This window comes from Lissotriton helveticus, chromosome 12, assembly GCF_964261635.1.
Source record: "Lissotriton helveticus chromosome 12, aLisHel1.1, whole genome shotgun sequence".
NCBI classification, from domain to species: domain Eukaryota; kingdom Metazoa; phylum Chordata; class Amphibia; order Caudata; family Salamandridae; genus Lissotriton; species Lissotriton helveticus.
In genome coordinates, this window is record NC_136073.1 from 828,041,630 (window position 1) to 828,060,850 (window position 19,221).

A 19,221-nucleotide genomic window follows, 5' to 3' on the forward strand; every position below is an offset into this window, starting at 1 on the left:
CAGTCACTTTTCTTAGTGGTGTTTCATAAGTGTACATTTATAAAGTCGATTCTTAGGGTGGCAAGTTAGTGGCTAAATGATGTTGTCAACTGTATTTATTTTAATACCCAACGTGTTACAATGGTGATTATTTTAATCTCTCCATTGAGCTGCTCGAATTTCAGTGCAGTAAGACACTGCAAATTATAGTACTTCAGGTTGACTAATTTTATTCAGTGGCGTACATGGGATGGTATCAATCGGGAACTACAATCTGAAATGACTGAGGCAAGGAACTAAATGAGGTGAGAAAACGTAGTTTTAATAACCTAAAACGTGGCTATATCATCTTTTTAGAATCCCCTACAAAGATTGAAACGCAACACTTAAAATGTGAACCTAAAAATAACGAAGCTGTAGTGAAGCAGTTGGTTCTTACTCATAATTGCAATCTTTAATGCATGACAATACGATATCTGATCAGTCAAGCCTGGACCTCCATCATCATTGGGCATTGTTGATCACTCACTGACATGGAAATACTAATCTTGGAACCATCGTAATTTGATTGGTTGTGCGATAATAAATGATGCAGGCCCACCAGCAGCAACTCTTATGTTGCAGGTATTCAGACTGAGCCTACCTTCATGTATGAACTTGAAAAAAAGAAGAAAAAAAGGCAGGACCTTGGAGTCCAGCTATAACGGTCTTCGAAACTACTTCCAGTCCACCCCAATCCACCCACTTGACATAAACAATACCTGTCCTTGAAACTCTTTTGATTCACCGGTCATCAACAAATTATTCATCTACACAATGAACCATTATAGGGTTGGGTGGAGTATTGAGAGACTGCATTTATGCAGATATACACCATAATCGGACTCACCATAATAAGACTGGACACGGTTTATTTTTAATGGCTTATCAAATGCAGTGGTCTATTATGTCAAAATAGACAGACTTTCTGAAGAATTACTGTAAGTTCATAGCTTGCATTCTCCTTAAAGTGCATTGTGTTCTGATTGACAGTTCCCAACTTTGGTCAAACGTTTCCTTTTTAATGTTTGGCTTTTTATCATACGTTATCCTGTCCTGAATGAAGTTTGCTGAAAATTATATTAGGATAACATTAGTTAAGCACTCTTGTTACGTGTAGAAACTCTTCAATCACTTTTTGGTTTCTCAGTATCTTCACCATCCTTGTGTCCACTATAGAAGCGGTCTGAGATTTTGAATAAATTGTGATATTCATGTGCCTTGTCTTTCTGCATAAAAGCACTAGTGTTTTTTAGTAAAAAATCTCCTTCTCTTATTAAGCTGATTTAATCAGTTTTCTTATGTACTGTAATGAATTGGAAAAGCACATTATTATAAAATGTCATCGGTACATCTCCTAAGCCACTGTCTATTGCTCTTTCTAAACTATTACGGGATTGTTTCTGCATTAAAATTACATGCATTATGGGTTTAACATTTTAAGCAATCAGTTCCATGAAATTTGATATTCCCGTGCTTAGTTATTTTAATTGTATAATAGTTGCTTGGAAATCAGTGTGATTTCTCATAAGAAGTATCAGTCACCTAGGAATTGTGAGTGCAGAAGATTTAGTCCCTCATTCCCATTTTTTTCCCTACACACACCTTATTACAGTATTAAAAGCACTGAGATGCTTATTTTTCTGAAATACCTGCCTATTAATAACAAACTTGGGCGATCATGGCAATGAAATATGTAAAACTGTCTTTTACAAAACCTGAAAAATGTAACCGGTTACCGAAGACATTGTTACTTATTGCGGTTGGATTACGAGGCTGTATCTTCATATGACTTGGGAAACAGTGTTTATTCTTGGCATACATAATAAAATGAACCTTAATGGAGACCTTTATCTTTTCAGGTACTTTATAAAATGTCTAACGGTTATGAGGATCACATGGCTGAAGATTGCATGGATGATATGAGTAGAACAAATCTGATTGTTAACTACCTCCCTCAGAATATGACTCAGGATGAATTGCGTAGTCTCTTTAGCAGTATTGGTGAAGTTGAATCTGCAAAGCTTATACGGGACAAAGTTGCAGGTATTTTTATTTTATTTATTTTATTTATCGGATTTATATAGCGTGTTAGGCTCATGGGGTACTTCAGGCCGCTATCCCAATACCAGTTTAGATTACATAATTCTAACTAGAAAGCCGGAGTAGAAGATAGTAGACAGTGAAATGCTTTCCAAACTGTTAGCAGCTGCCGCTTCTCAAATAGTATAAAGAAAAATGTGCCAAAGGAATAGTTAGCAGGTGTAGATCTACCACGAGACAGCCATCAGTCGAGTTTTGGCATGGTATTTGAATAGGTTGCTTGGTTCTCTCCTTTGAGCCTTTACACATTGAAAGTTTACTTTTAAGTCTGTCGTATCCTCATAGTCATATGAAAACTTTTAACACAACTGGCAGCTGTGCATGTGGGCATGACCTGGCACTTATCTCGTGTGCATGGCCCATTCTGCCAAGATGTGACAAAATAAACATTGTGTTATTTCCCTTTTTATTTTCACATGTGCCAGTAACCCGGTGCTTTTTCCATCCCTAATGTGGTAGGCGCTATTCATGTTTTATCTGGCCTGATTGGTAAAGCTTCCACAGATTTTTTTTCCAGAAAGGATCTCTCCCTTTAACTTCTACTGATCATAACCTATGATAGCTATCTACAGTTGATCAGCTCGTAACTGATAAATGAACAACTGATGGTTCCCTTTATTTTTTTAGCTAATGAATGGATTAACCACTGTTTCATTTGAGGTTGCAATCTAATTTTGAAGTACACGGGTCAGATAACAATGTCCTGGGACTGATTTCATTACTGGCATTGGCAAATGCGTAATGTCTGTTAAATATGAATGTGCCTCTTCCAGATCATTTATCCATTTTCAAAAGCATTATGCTTCTGGTATCCTGGGTCAAGAATTTTAATTCTACTCCATTACAATTTTTTTTATTAGATATGGTTCTGCAACCTCAGACTTCAAGAAATAGTGCTAATTCTGAATTACAGCAATTTGATCATGCTGAAGTTAGTGAGTTCTTATAGGCACAATGGTAATTGCCTTAACACCTATGTGCTACATGTTCGGAACAGAATAGGAAAGAACATTCTCCGTTAAAATGTGATAGCCCTCTGTAGATCGTAAGCCCTTTAGAAAAAAAATACTCTCTCAAAAATGACCGTTGGTATTGATCTCCGGTAAATTATCTTGAAATGTGTCTAGGGCTGTAAATTTGATATAATGCATCCGAAATTGCAGCCTATTGAAAGTTCCTATTTTAAGTGTAAAGGCACACAACCTACTTCTTAGCACAACAGTGTCATTCATCCCTAAAGCGGGCATGAAAAATGTGATGCCGATATCTAGTGCCTCTGTGCTGTTCACAATTTATGGGCACTGTACTTTAGAGGCCGTTCACTGCCTCAAGTCCCTCGAACTGGTATCAGTTGTAATACAGTGACCCATTGAGGAGTGTGTGCCGGCAACCCTTATAATTCTCTTAGATGGACAAGTAATATTTTAGCCATTAACTACACCTTATACCAGACTGTACTATAAATGTTTAAAATTTATGGGTGTCTGCTTGAAAGATATATATATATTAGAAATGTGTGAGTAAGATGGTCACATTCCTAAATAAACATAGCTTACCATAGCCTAGTAATATTTTACAGTAATTATTGTATGACGTATCATGCTAGCATCTGTAGTTTTCACCACTTTTGGGATTTTCAGATTTGAAGCCCCTTCAACCGGTCACACATTTAAGGACTATCTAAATGTTGGCTTATGATATATTGCAGAGGTACTGGGAAGTACTCCTAGATCCTTAACTTTTGAGTAGGTTTATGAAACGATCGTCAGCAGATGTAAAGCTTGGTTTAGAGTCCTCATGCTGTATATGATCTACGTTATTTGCAGAACAGTGTCAGGGTGCCTTTCCAATGAAGTCCCCTCTTATATTTTCATTGTGTTTGACTTTTGTTTTGCATATGCGATTGTTTTTGTTATGATGTAATTTGTATTCTCTGTTAATTGAGGGTGTTTTTTTTTTGTCCATACATTTCTTTCTGCAAGATACCGAATCCCTCCTTGGGTGTCATGAGAACCCTCTTTGGTAATTGTTGCTGCTTAATGTTAATCAGGCAAACACCTAACCTCCAGTTATAGTGATGAGGAGCTGATCTATTAAAGCTCTGGCCAGTTAAACCTAGAAGCCCTTGTCGAAGGAGGAGCACAAAGCGGACCTTGAAATACTTGGTTGCACTTTCAGTGTGTACACTCCACCACTATGCTTAGTATTTCAGTGCTTTGTTGGAAGTTAAGGCAATTGGCCGATTACAATGGCGGCGATCGGACCACCGCCCGCTGTTGCCACAGTCAGACCACCCGGCAAGCATGCATCGGTCGGACCGCTGCATTATGATATGACCGCCGTGCTGGCATTCGGAAAGTGCTCCATACCATGGTGGCTTGTGCTAGGGCCAAGGAAAAGGGCCGCAGCACAAGCCGCTGTGGTATGGAGCACCTCCATGCACCGTGTGCCATGCACCATGTCGTGCATGGCACCTGGTGCATGAAGGTGAGTGGGGCCACTTTACAGTGGCCTAAGATGGACGGGGCTCTGTTCAGGGACCCAAATTCCTTTTCCGGCATTCTTTTCATGGCGTTCTTCCCGACATTAAAATGCTGTCAAAGGCATATCGTAATCCCGCCGGTGTTGCAATTTAGGAATATGATTACGACCGCCACCCCAACACTCCCGCCTCCACCCCAACCGACTGTTGTCTCCGACTGCTGGCATTGTTGGCCTGTCGGTGTGCGGTCCGAGCGGCATCAAAATGAGGTCCTACATGCTTACTTGCATTACTTAGCCAGCAGGATATGGGCATATTACTCCTCGTAGATGGGAATTCTGGCCAACCACACTTCTTTCATTGCTCTATGTCTAGCTACACCAATGGATCTACTTTGCTTACATTTAACCTCTTCTGTGCTCATGACCGCTCCTCGCCGTCATAAGCCACGGGTGGCGTGTGCTCATGACGGCGGGGGCGTCATCCAACTGACGCTGCGCCCACGCAGCACTAATTCCCCGCCTGTGAAGGGCGAATTAGTGAGCCGGCGGAGTCATGAGGGCTCCACGTTGTCATGCGCACACGCAACCTGTGACTCATGGCGGTGTGGAGCCGTCATCATTAAGGGTGCGCCGCACTCTCACCCCCCCCTACACCTGCGGCGAAGGGTTTAAGTTAATTCCATGCATGTACTGTAGAGTTGATATTTTGTTCTTCTACCTGTGGCACCTATTTTTGTGGTTTATCCACAAGGACTTTCTCTATGCAAAGTATACGTGATTCTGCTCACTAGGTACACACACTGTGTTGTGCTGGAAGACTCAACACTCCTTTTCAAACAATCCATAATTGCGCTGCACCTTTTGTGGTATACCCCGTGCTTCTTGTGTTTTTTTAATGTATTTTTTTTAACCAGGGATCATTTTCATATTAGTTTTTTTTCCAGATGATTGGATGCTCAATAGTTTTTAAAGATTCTAAAACAAAAAAGTGACCTTCAGGAGAAGGGATGCCTATAAACAAACGTAGGCCATATCCATTTTTCTGAACCCCTTTTAGATTAATGCATGCAATCAACTTTATCTGCTAGCCAGAATAGACATTGCCTTTCCTACTGCATATAAAGATACGGCAGAAAAGAATTAAAAGGAAGGGTGCTTGCCCCGTAAACATTTAATATGTGACGTGTCACAAACCTCTCAAGTCAATATTCTAGGCTTTCGCCAATTATCTAATTGGGCAGTAATCCTCTGACTGGAATGCCTTTGTCAGTGTACTTCGAGCAGTCCAGCTGATGTGGATGATATTGTCTTCATCTTTTGTAATTGTTGGCCTTCTGCTCTGAAATTTAATACTGCGCTCTTAGAAATAGTCTCTGTTACTGCTACTTCTAGTAACACTTTATCTGATAGACTTCTAGCTGCAAATTCCATACGTTTAAATTTCCCAGGCATCAGACTGGACCTGGAAACGTTTGTGTGAGCAGTATACCCCTTTCACGTAGAGTGGCTCAGTTCGGCTCTGCATGATGGCGATTTTATCATCTTTTATGACATTGCGGTCACCTACATAGGCACCACCCTGGTATGCGGCTGGCCGTTCTTTCCACGCCAGTTAAACGCTGATCCAAAGAAGAGCTATCACTCTGTCAGTTTTTTGACATCTTGTGTGCCAAGGATGTCATCCTGACAGACAGGCGAGCCTGTCATGTCCTGTAACAAACCCCCACCTCGTCTGCTTGTGCTTCGAGTAACACCACACCACAACACAATGTCTTGCTCGGATTGCCGGGCCATGGCTCCAAAGGCTTTGTGGGAGCGTTCCTTGAAGCTCCTTGCGGCCCGGCAGTCAACACTGTCTAAAGCGACTCCTCAGAGGTCCACTTCAATTAAGAGAAGGTCGTGGGACCGCTTCAGGAGCCCCAAGTCCTCTTCAGTAAATCAGTAAATTTAAATAGAAAAAAATCCAAAATAGATAACAGCTAGGCGCCACGCATTGGATCACTTTATTCCTGAGTTCGACACGAATCTCATGAGAGTGAGGTCAGTCTGTTTACACAGGGAGATCTACTGTGAATACGCGTTGCACAGGAGGTCATTGGACGTTTGCTCCTGTCTATTTTGGATTTTTTTCTATTTAAATTGACTGACTCCTCCTTGAAGCTCTGTATGATACACTACAATATACAGTGCGACTATTGAATTCTGGCCTATGGAATTTGTTTGTGCGATCATTGCCCTGAGGAAGTCTATGGCGTATTTCGCTCAAAGACTAAATCCATGTTGGCTAGGATCTGAGAGAATGCTGTTTTGAGAACTAAAAGAAGAAAACGTACATTTCTGGACACACTTATTTTGGACTGTACCTAATACTTTGGACCTCTACTGCTCAGGATACAACACATCTGATATCTTGCAGATCATTCAGGAAGGCTATTCTCTTCCTTTTTTCTTTTCTTCCCCCCCCTTCACAGCCTACTCAAGAAGAGCTGGAGTAGGATCATATAGCATTACTCCAAGAGGAAGTCAAAGGTTTCCTGGCAAATAGAGCTCTAGGGAAGGTTCTGATTCAGAAGTAGGCAGTGGTTGTTTCCGCTACTTTCTAATACCCTATTCTAGACCTTAGAACCGTCAATCTATTCCTCAAAAGGAGCAGCAACAAGTTATATTTATGAATTGTGATTTGTCTGAGAATGATCTTCAATGTAATTATGTATATATAATTTCTTGTAAGAGATTATTTTGCTAAAAGTGTAAATATTTTTTGAGTTCAGGTTGGTTGAGTTGGTTCAGGTCTTGTCTGCCCTAGACCAAGGAGACTGGCTGGTTGCGTTAAGCTTACAGGATGCATATTTTCATATCCCCATCCTGCCTGCCCACAGGCGTTACCTGCGGTTTAAGGTAGGCCACAAGCACTTTCAATTCTTCTTGCTCTCCTTTGGCCTTAACAGCGCCCGTCGGCTGTTCACCGAGGTGATGGCGGTGATCTGCAGTGGTGGTTGACGAACCGCGATTGCATCGGAGGCAGATCCCTCTTCCAACTAGATCTCACACTAGTGACAGATATGGCATTTCTGGCAAGGGGTGGCCATCTGGGAGAAGTAGAGATCTGGAGGTACTGGTCTCTGGCAGAATCGGGGCGCCACATCAGTTTGTTGGAGCTTCTTGCGATCCGACTAGCATTAAAAACATTTCTTCCCTCTGTCAAGGGGAAGTTAGTGTAGGTGGTCAAGGACAACACCACCCCCATGTGGTACCGCTAAAAGCGGGGCAGGGTGGGGTCGTGGACCCTTTTACAAGAGGCCCCACATCTCTGGACGTGGCTGGAACAGCAGGGTATAACCCAGGCAGTTCAACACATGGAAGGTCTCTGAAGGCTAGGGTGGGCTAACTCAGCCATCTATGCCAGTAGATCACGAATGGCGGCTCCAGCTGGAGGTAGCGCAAGATTTCTTTCAGCGGTGGGATAAGCCTGTTAGACTCTGAAGAGAACGCGCAATATCAGCAGTTTTGCACGCTGGTGTTTCCAAAGCAGCTTACCCTCGGCATCGCTTTTTGTTGCAAGTGGAGCTCAGGCCTCCTGTACGCGTTTCCGCCATTATTTTTGTAGCTCTGGACTGGGCTTGCAGAGTATGGTATCCAGAGCTTATTCAAATGAACATCGATCCTCCGATCAGGCTGCCCCTTCAGGAGGATCTTCTGTTGCAGCAGCAGGGTAGGGTCCTCCTCCAACCCCGTCAACTCTCTGCCTCCGTGCGTGGAGATTGAGCTGTGACAGTTGATAGCTTTTGACCTCCCCCACCCAATGTATGTAATGTTATTTTGGAGGCCCTCCACTACCTACCTACCCCTGCCGTTGGTAAACATTTGTAAAATATTGTACAGAAAGTCTATTGACCGCTTTCTGCTTCTCTTAATGTTCTTCTTTTTATTCTTACCCTTGCCTAGCAGAGCTCTGCTTTGGGTACTCTCAAGGTTTATCTTTCTGCTCTGTATGCTAACTTGCAGCTGCCGTACCAGCCATCTTTATTCAAGTCTCCTGGTGGAAATAGGTTCTCAAATGGGCGTGTTCATATGTTTCCACCTACGCCCTTTGTCATGCTACAGTGGGACCTTAATTTGATCCTCACATTTCTTATGGGTGCTTCTTTCAAACCTTTTATATAATTGTCCTGCTTTCCATGTAGACAGCCTTTCTGGTGGCGATATTAGTCTGAAGGGTGAGTGAATTACAGGCTTTATCATGCAGGCCTCCCTACTTGATGACTTTTGTGAATAAGGTGGTGCTTTGATTTTGATTCTTACCAAAAGTGGTAACCCCATTCCATCAATCACACTGCCCACCTTTTTTGCTCTCCCGCATCCCTCTAAGGAAGAGGAGCGTCTCCACCATCTGGACCCAAAAAGAAGTTTTTGTTCTAAGTTAACTGCACTTTAGAGTTCTGGGTGGTTGATTAACACTTTGTGGGTTACGTGGGAGCTAAAAAAAAAAAAAAAGTTGGACAGTGCAGTAACTAACCATTTCACGCTTGGTCGTTATCTGCATTAAAATAAGCTACGCCCTGGCTAGGAAGCAGTCTCTTGAGGGCTTACTGGCCCATTCTAACAAGGGAAAAGCTGTGACCACCGCGTTGGCTCGTGGTATCTAATTCCTGGACATCTGCCGGGCTGCAACGTGGGCGTCTCTGCACACCTGTGCCAAGAACTAATGCCTGGTCAGTCTGGTCCACCGGGAGCAGCATTTTTCCTGTTTGGTCCTGCATTACATTTAGTATAGAAAATCTGTCCGCAGACCACCACCAGGATGGTATGGCTTGGGTATCTATTCAAAGGTAAGGAGTCTACAGCTAGAAGTTTATCATATGAACAAGTTACTTACCTTCGGTAGCGCATTATCTAGTAGAGGCAATATCTAGCTGCAGATTCCTTACAGACACACTCATGCCTCCCCGTTCTGCGGGCTCCTTTGATAGGACTAGGGTTACTTCCTTTTCAGGGCCCTAGTTGTGACCCGCACAAGTCAGCTCACTTCATGGCTGCGCGCTTCTGACAAGGACAAGTGAAAAGTAACTGCAGTCCGCGCGCCTATATAAGTGACTGCAGTGTCCTAACCGACAACTACGTCGTGCAGAACCACCTGACGTTTCCGAATCTGCAGCTTGATCGTGTCTCTACCAGATAATGCATTACTGAAGGTAAGTAACTTGTTCAATACTTCATGTCATTAAAGTTTTCAGACAAGTGATCCGCATCGAGCTTGGTGTTCCCCTGATGTGTTTCAAAATTAAAGGAGCTCTTGTTTTATTATTCAGCTTTCATGTACCATAATGCTATGAAGTGGGCCATCTTATCTGGATTCTTAAAGGGAGAATGCAATTTTGCATTCTGCAAACTAGTATCTATCTGGTAATACGGGGGTAATGTGAACCTTAAATTTCACCTACCACGACTAAACTGTATTCCCACTTTTTCATTTCCAACTCTGTTTGCGATCTAGGATCAATAAACCATTTATTGTCTGGGGCAAATTGAGTAGGCAGTCAGGCTTATCCCTTTTTAGTCTGACCCTTCAGGATTTGCAGAAACATTGTGAAACTGGGACTTTGTTAACCTGCAATATATTTCATTATCCAGTGATAAAGCTAATTAAAAAAAAATACAGCAACTTTGAAGTTGGTTTGATCTTCGTATTTATTGCTCCTGCCCTGCTATGCATGGTCAACAAGAGGGGTTTCGGCACCTGAGAGCAGTTTTCATTCTCTCTCCTGCTTTGCATAGCCTGTGATGCCATAACAAGCCTTGTGAAGTCAGAGCCGCCTCCATGTAGCTTTAACAAGCAGCCAGGCCAACACTAGGAGAGACTTCTTCTGGCCCCCACACTAATTTCCCCCGCCACAACCTACTCCGTGTTAGTATTTGCTTGCTCCCTGGCAGTTGTCTTCCTGCTCTTCACACAGGCCACTGCTCAGTTTCTTGTATACATACCGCCCACTTGCTCCCCACAATTTCCTGCTTGTTCTTCCCTTGTGGCACTGTATCCCACCTCTGCCTACTTTGTGGCAGTTTCTTTATCGCACCTCCTTTCACCTTTTTTCCAGCCTACCCCGCCGCATACACCAAGTGGGGAGTTAGCATTTCCGCTCTCCCCTCTTATACAGCTCCCGCCCAACATTTTGTGCCTGTCTGAGAAATAACGCAAACTTTTATTTTTTGACTCCAGTTTTGTTTTGCAACTGGAAAATTTGTCAAACAAGCCCAAGAAGTCCAGATAAATGCACCTGAATGTGGACTCCTGGGCCTTCATTTTCACCCAAAAAATCAACTGTTAAATTCATCATGTCCATCTGTTGTACTTTGTGTCTCGACTCAAGTTTAGGGAAGCAATTATGATTGGTGGTTGATTAAAGTTTGTGCTCCTCATGATCCCTACATTAATTTTACCATCCGTAAAGAGCATTGCTAGTTTGTGATGCTTGCAATAGGAGGCTAGCTGTATTTGTGCTGTTGCTTTAATTAGGCTTATTGCCCGCCTTGTTATATCCCTTAAATACCTTCTTGAAATGTCTATTTGCTTTTAATAGAAAACTGGCAATCTTCTGTGCCTGCAACTTGAAGCCTTTACCTAATGTGGGCTACAATATGCTGCATGATTTCTCAATCAGCGTGAAGAAGCTTCAGTTACTAATTTCTGAAACAAAACAGTGGTGGTAGATGTGTCCTTGAACCCCATAATGTGAACTCCAGAAATAAATATGATCTCAGGCTAAACGTGTAACTTTGCATTCATCTAATGATGACAGCCGCCTTAAAAGACTATCTTCATAGATTTTAGAATTCTCATAGCCAATATTCCAACACTGAAAATGAAAGTTTTTAATGTCAGCCTGGTTCGATATTGACTCCGTCCAGCTTTTCTCTGTTGGCACCAAAATGTTGAGTCCCTTCTGTCTTGTACTCTACAGTAGAGTATTCTGTGTGGAACTCCTGATCTACCAAGCATTTAACTGATTACTTGTAAAAGTCTTGTGATCTCATTGGATGGATGGCAGTTCTCTCTATGATGGATATTACGTTTTCGTAATAGCTACTTAAGAAAAATTAGCTTATGGCAAATATATATTTATATAATGTTATCATCTTAAAAATGTATGGACTAATTCTGGATAACTTGGAAGTATTGCAGTACTGACCATTTTTCTTAGCAGAAAATGTCTATATTTTAAATGATTGGGTGGGGTGTCTTTCTAAATTCCTTAGTCGCTAAACGATTCCTGGGGTAATTCAATCACTATTACAATTTTATTTGCCTCCAACACGAAGTACCTCAGGCTTTCTTTTCCTTGGGATTGAGAACTCATCTGAGTGATTTTCTCCTGTTCAACTGATTTAGTAAGTTTTTTCACATTTCCATAAGCAGTAGGACTCTTCAGAACTTGGAAGACACTGGAGAACTTGAAGATTCCTTTGGTAGCCAAGTATTTCTAGTGCTATTAGTTTTCGAAATGTATTTTTGCAAGCTAGTTGATTCTTAGCTCTTTGTTAACCACTATAAGAATTCTTCTGTCGAAAACCAGGTCAACAGGTAGATCTCCACTAGCAGGCAGGTCTGCGCTAAAATACTTCCAGTGTTCTTTTAAAAATACACCAAACTCTGGAAGATCACACCACACAGAAACATGCGTGTTAACCAGATGGAACCAGCCCGCTTACACAAAACAACAAAAACTTCTTTACTGTAATGCCGCCTTCTTCAATAGCAAAAAACACAGTTGATGGACAGAATGTAGAACAATGTCATACATTCACCCCAGTACAAAGATCTGGGCCTAAATCCATCGTTTTTTGCACTCCACACCACCCTGGGTTAGACACTGGCTATATGCAAATCAGCTCTGACCCTGTGCCTCATGGGAAAAGTCCAGTCCGAACTACCAAGCCATGTCTTTCCCAGACCGGAATCAAGCATCCAAGGACCGGTTTCTGGCTATCAGCCTTCATCAGCCTGGATAGCTTGACTCCAGTGGTGTGGAGAGCCTGGGACTCGCGTCTGAGCATACCCAGCCCACTCGGGGTGAAAATTGCAAAAAACACAGTTGATGGACAGAATGTAGAACAATGTCATACATTCACCCCAGTACAAAGATCTGGGCCTAAATCCATCGTTTTTTTGCACTCCACACCACCCTGGGTTAGACACTGGCTATATGCAAATCAGCTCTGACCCTGTGCCTCATGGGCACAGTCCAGTCCGAACTACCAAGCCATGTCTTTCCCAGACCGGAATCAAGCATCCAAGGACCGGTTTCTGGCGATCAGCTTTCATCTGCCTGGATAGCTTGACTCCAGTGGTGTGGAGACCCTGGGACTCACGTCTGAGCATACCCAGCCCACTCGGGGTGAAAATTGCAAAAAACACAGTTGATGGACAGAATGTAGAACAATGTCATACATTCACCCCAGTACAAAGATCTGGGCCTAAATCCATCGGTTTGTTTTGCACTCCACACCACCCTGGGTTAGACACTGGCTATATGCAAATCAGCTCTGACCCTGTGCCTCATGGGAACAGTCCAGTCCGAACTACCAAGCCATGTCTTTCCCAGACCGGAATCAAGCATCCAAGGACCGGTTTCTGGCTATCAGCCTTCATCAGCCTGGATAGCTTGACTCCAGTGGTGTGGAGAGCCTGGGACTCACATCTGAGCATACCCAGCCCACTCGGGGTGAAAATTGCAAAAAACACAGTTGATGGACAGAATGTAGAACAATGTCATACATTCACCCCAGTACAAAGATCTGGGCCTAAATCCATCGGTTTTTTGCATTCCACACCACCCTGGATTAGACACTGGCTATATGCAAATCAGCTCTGACCCTGTGCCTCATGGGAACAGTCCAGTCCGAACTACCAAGCCATGTCTTTCCCAGACCGGAATCAAGCATCCAAGGACCGGTTTCTGGCTATCAGCCTTCATCAGCCTGGATAGTTTGACTCCAGTGGTGTGGAGAGCCTGGGACTCACGTCTGAGCATACCCAGCCCCCTCGGGGTGAAAATTGCAAAAAACACAGTTGATGGACAGAATGTAGAACAATGTCATACATTCACCAGTTCGGCAGTTCGGGCTGGACTGTTCCCATGAGGCACAGGGTCAGACTGATTTGCATATAGCCATGTCTGAACTGGGGTGGCAGAGTGGGCTAAAGAACGGTGATGGATTAAACCCAGATCTTTTGACTGGGTGTGAGTGTTTGATTGATTCAAATGCTCCGTCCATCACCACCCCCTTTTGTACCGCTTTTGGCTGCCATAAGTGTGGCAGGGTATGCTCAGACGTGAGTCCCTTGCTCACTTTGCCACTGGATTCAAGCAAGCCGGGCTGAAGACGGCTGGAATGCCAGAAACCGGTCCTCGGAAGCTTGTTTCTGGTCCAGGGAAGACATGGCTTGGCAGTTCGGGCTGGACTGTTCCCATGAGGCACAGTGTCAGACTGATTTGCATATAGCCACAATGTCACCACAGAAGGGCAATATCCAAGCTTGACCCTGCGATCTTTCCTATGAGGCTAAAACACGAATCTGTATCAAAGAACCAGAGAGGAAGTCACCAAGCCAACCCTGCACACACAGGCCCCCTCCTCTGGAGTCAGCTGACAAACTCTCCCATGGTAGCATTTGACCACATCAGTACTTGAGCAGCGTCTGATTACTTTATGATACAGACAATTCGTATGTGAGAAGCAAGTGATTAATATATGGTACAGCCAGTCCAGCATACAATATCTTAACATTTCTGTGTAGTTTTATAAAGCACGCTGAAGTAACACACAATAGCTGCCATCCGTTCCAGCTGATGAGACATTATTCCATATTTTTTTAAATATATTTCACGCCATTTATATACACAAGCATATGGAGTGCTGGAGCACAAGTAAAAGTAGCTCTAAAATGAGCAGTGGAAGGAAACTATGTAAAGAAAATGTCTCGGGCGCATGCGCTGTCTAGCCAAGACCTAAAAAAAGCGCTGACTGGTTCAACGCAGGAGCTCTATTGCTTTTCTAGGTCTTGCCTGTCAATGCGCATTGAGCGGAGCGAGACTATAGGGGCTTAAACAGAGTTTAACTAGACTGGCGATTTGATGCAGTGCATGTGCGCTTTTAGCTCAATGCGCAAGCGCAATGAGTTAAAGTGCGCGTGAACAGCATCAAATCGCCAGTCTTCGCCATCTGTTCCCCAGCTTGGTGCCGCCAGCACCTCCCCTCTCTCTCCCCGAACACAGCCTTGCTCGCATTTCTCCTCCCCCTCCCCAGCCACCAGCACCTCCCCTCTCTCTCCCTGCAGTTTCACGGCCGCCAGGCTCTCATTTCTCCTCCCCAGCCGCCAGCACCTCCCCTCTCTCTCCCTGCAGTTTCACGGCCGCCAGGCTCGCATTTCTCCTCCCACCCCTCCCCAGCCGCCAGCACCTCCCCTCTCTCTCCCTGCAGTTCATTTGTTTACTTTGTGTCAAGCACTCCATGCACTCTGTGTTGCGGTTTCGCAAGAAATTCTCCCTCTTTCACTTGCTGGTGTGTTTCTCTTCATTACTTTCCCCAAATGTGGCCCCTCCAGCTCTCCACCCAAGTTGGGTTTTGGGCCCCCTCTTATGTTGCTGTTACCTCCCCATATTGCTGTTACCCACCTCCTTTTCTCGTGTACCTTCCACGATCCGCCCACCCATCCGCGTAAAAAAATACTTTACAATGCAATAGGTCAAATAGCTCGATTTTTCAGGACGCAGCTGCCGGGTGACTTTCAGTTTGTCAAATGCGGCTCAGGTCGTTCCCTCCGTCCCACGACATCACGCACGCCATCAGACTTCATTGCAATGCGCTCCCCCCCCCCCCCCCCCCCCCCCAGCAATGCCAAGAGCTTGTTTCAAAGTGAGATGCGGCCAAGGTTTGTTATCTGGAACTAAGAATTGTCAGTTCTGTTGTGGGTTGATAATACTTACGCTGCACCAAACCCTAAGTAGCTACCTTAATGTTAAACAAGCATTGAAAATGCAATAGGTCTCGCAATAGAAAAGTTTGACCTTTTGGTGTTGCAAATGTAAATTATTTTTTGTTTATATTTTTTCAAATTATAAAAGTATTAATTTTGTTTTTTGTGAATAGTTATAAATCTACCAAATGTTACATTTATAGCATTAGTAAAGTTACATGTTTAGTTTTGTCCTTTTTTTACATGTATTGATGTAAAAACTCACAATTTTGTGTAAAATGTTATAAATAAAGGATAGTGACCTAATGTTGTTTTTAATTTTTAATGGTAAAAGTTTTTACATGTAAAAAAGGACAAAACTAAACATGTAACTTTACTAGTTTTGTCCTTTTTTACATGTATTGATGTAAAAACTCACAATTTTGTGTAAAATGTTATAAATAAAGGATAGTGACCTAATGTTGTTTTTAATTTTTAATGGTAAAAGTTTTTACATGTAAAAAAGGACAAAACTAAACATGTAACTTTACTAATGCTATAAATGTAACATTTGGTAGATTTATAACTTTTCACTTTACAAAAAACAAAATTAATACTTTTATAATTTGAAAAAACATCAACAAAACATTTTTTACATTTGCAACACCAAAAGGTAAAACTTTTCTATTGCGAGACCTATTGCATTTTCAATGCTTGTTTTATTTATTTTTTAGCAGTGCTGCTGTACAACATGGCTAAAAAAAAGCATTTGACCTTCTCTACCATTTAGTGACATTGCTGGTAAAGTTTTGTTTTTTTGCTAAGAAACTGGTTCTTAAGAGATCTGTTACACATAAAATCTAACACAGGCTACCGATAGCATTCTAAAATCCTTTTTAGCTCAACCTATAGTGTCCTTCGTGAGTGATTTAAATAGCCTTTTCTTGCAGAAGAAATGGGAATTAAGTGCATTCTCCTATAAATACCAGCCTCTGACAATTCTTCATTGGCCATCCAGTATCCTACCCTTTTAAGGGTACACTTCTTGTCCCCAACCTTTACTGTTCGATCACTTACCTTTAGCAACAAGGTGTCCTTTAGCTCTTGCTCCCATGTTTGTATAAATAGGTCTCCATCAGACATGAAAAAAGTTTCAGCATGACTTGTAGAAGACATCAGTCATAATCCAGAACGCCTTTTGTCACCGACCAAGACTATCATCGGTAGTTTGATTTATAAATTCCTGGAACATATTGCTCTTCGAAATCATGATCTTATAAGACCACGCTCCATCTACTTATTCTTGAAGAATTGTCATATAAACCTTTCTTCGTGAAGGCTAAGATTTTTGACCTGTCCATTTTAAAAATTGCACCCCACAAATGGAGTTTTTAAACCACCAAAAATACAATCGGAGCTTCATGTTGTATATTAGAGGAATACTTCTAACTTCCGCCAAGTCTCCTAAATTCACAAGATTATAGTCTTGTCACCCCCATTCCTTTTCAATGTAAAACTACATAACCTCATGTGTCCTATTTAATCATAGTGTTGCAGTGATGATTTAACACTCTGAAAACCTGTTGCCACCTTAAGATCCATCTTCAAAGAATTGAACATGCATTGATCCCCAATGAGGTGTAACTACTCTTCCTTAATCCTTCATGGGTACTGTTCTACTAGCCAGATCTATACATTAGTAAACAAAACAAAAAAAAAAATTCCTAGGAAAAGCAATACCTCCACGTTGTTTGGTGTTCGTATTACTCTAATAGAGGTCACCAACTGTTCCTGTTGGTCTAATGCCATTTGTTGAACTTCAGTGGCCTTGATAATGCTGTTCTTCAGTAATTCCATAAGTCCAGAATGCTATCATGGTAATATTTAATCCCTCATGTCAATGAAATGAAAGCCTTCCATTCCCTATTTAAAACACCAACGCTGCTGATGGGAGGCAAAAGGCCATTGTATTACCCAAAAGGTGGCTATAAATCCCATGAGACCCTTTGATTAGGCTCATGGCAGGTCGATGCTAAATACTGGCTGGATAGAACTTTGCACCTGCCATCAGATATTATTTAAGAAATGTTTGATTGAGAAGCAGTTAACAATGATACTTGATGAGAGAACGTAGGTAAACACAAACATCTTTCCAGATGATTTACCTATCTGCATCGCTAGGACAAAAGTCTGTATCTTGACATGCCTCGATAAACCCAGCATCGTAGAGGCTTTTCAGGTCTGGAGGCATGGCTCCCCCTCAACAAAAATAGAGCACACATCTTGCTAATAATGGAAACTGATGCGTGTTTCAATTTATTTTATGGGCATACCCATGTAAACACCAATGAGTCTTGCTGAAAATGCCATGGAACTATCTTGCATACAAGTTTACTACATTGAACAATGCCAAACTCCACCTGGTTATTCCTTGGATCTTGGCCTATACTCAAACCAGCAGATCAGTAGTATGGTCTATTAGCATTCCTAACGGTGTTTGAAGTGACCACCCCAGCACATTAGCACTCTTCACATTAACCTTTCAACTCAATGTTTGCACACACAAAAAAACTTGCAATCCTATCGGTTTTACCCAGGACATACATTAGGTTTCAGATCTTCTACAGACCTTTTACCCTTGAAATGTCATCAAGACTCTATAATCGGGGAGAGAATGTGGCCAAACTGCTAGGGTGGTCGGCCTCTGAGGTGGGCAATCTGCTTCGACTGTCGGCAGGGACGCTCAACATTCTGTGATTCTGGGCAAATCACTTAATCTCCCAGTGCCTAAAACTAAAATGAATGTGTCCGTCTGTAAAGTAACTGGTGCTCATGTAAAACGGTCTGATACCTTCGGGTCTAGTTTGCGATACATAAGCGCCGGGACGCCCCTTTGCTGGGCCAGCTGTCGCGCTATATAAGACACCTTAATATAACATAGCTTAACATAAAACTCCACAAAAAAAATCTATAACTTATTCTACTTCCCTAATTTCAATTGTCATAAAATTGTTAGGATGATTCCCATGTTTTACCATTTTCCACATGCAATATGTTCTTTTCACAAACCTCCTAATGTCACCTTTTGCTGCAAGCATTATAAATTGAGTCCAGAACTGCCCATTCTTTACTATTTTCCCATTGTCCAACTAACACAACGAAAGCATGTGCATTTGTGTGATTGAGTATCTCTACTTTTTTAGATCCTTGGTTTTAATATAAACAGATTTTATGTTTACCTTGTTGTCTGTTCCTCTGATTTGTGAATATAAGCAAATGAGCAAACCCTTCCCCTTTACAGTGGTTAAAACTTTCCTTGTCGATAGGTCATCTTTTAGCTGTAGTTCATGGACATTATCCAAAGTCTACTTTAACATAAATTGATCTCTGATACGTTCCTCGGTTGATGACCCAAAAGTGCGCATAATTTCCTGAGAACTGTAGGATACACCTTCATAGTTTCACCCTCCTTTTGTCACCCTCCTTTTGTCTCCTCATTCTCAAATGACTGCAGTCGAAGATTGTTCGTTCACATCTGCACCTTCATCTGTTGAAAGATCGGGTAAGTTGTAAAACAAAAACAAAGTTACCTGTCTGCTCCCTATCAAAACGTCCTTAAAATTGTTTTTCTCTGGCTTTACCTTTCTTCCCCACAACTAGGT

At 42.3% G+C, this 19,221-nt stretch overlaps 1 protein-coding gene across 4 annotated transcripts in view; it reads left to right on the forward strand.

Annotated features, from left to right (window-relative positions):
- The window catches only part of ELAVL1 (ELAV like RNA binding protein 1), a 94,208-nt gene that overhangs the window by 20,568 nt on the left and 54,419 nt on the right, over positions 1-19,221 (forward strand). For 2 of the 4 annotated variants that reach the window (XM_078670415.1, XM_078670417.1), the window contains exons 3-4: positions 1,881-2,064; positions 19,074-19,121. In XM_078670415.1, coding sequence (XP_078526541.1) covers positions 1,893-2,064; positions 19,074-19,121 — 220 coding nt within the window. In that variant the 5' untranslated portion in view covers positions 1,881-1,892. The remainder of the gene's footprint in view (positions 1-1,880; positions 2,065-19,073; positions 19,122-19,221) is intronic. The other 2 variants (XM_078670419.1, XM_078670418.1) reach the window with 1 other exon arrangement.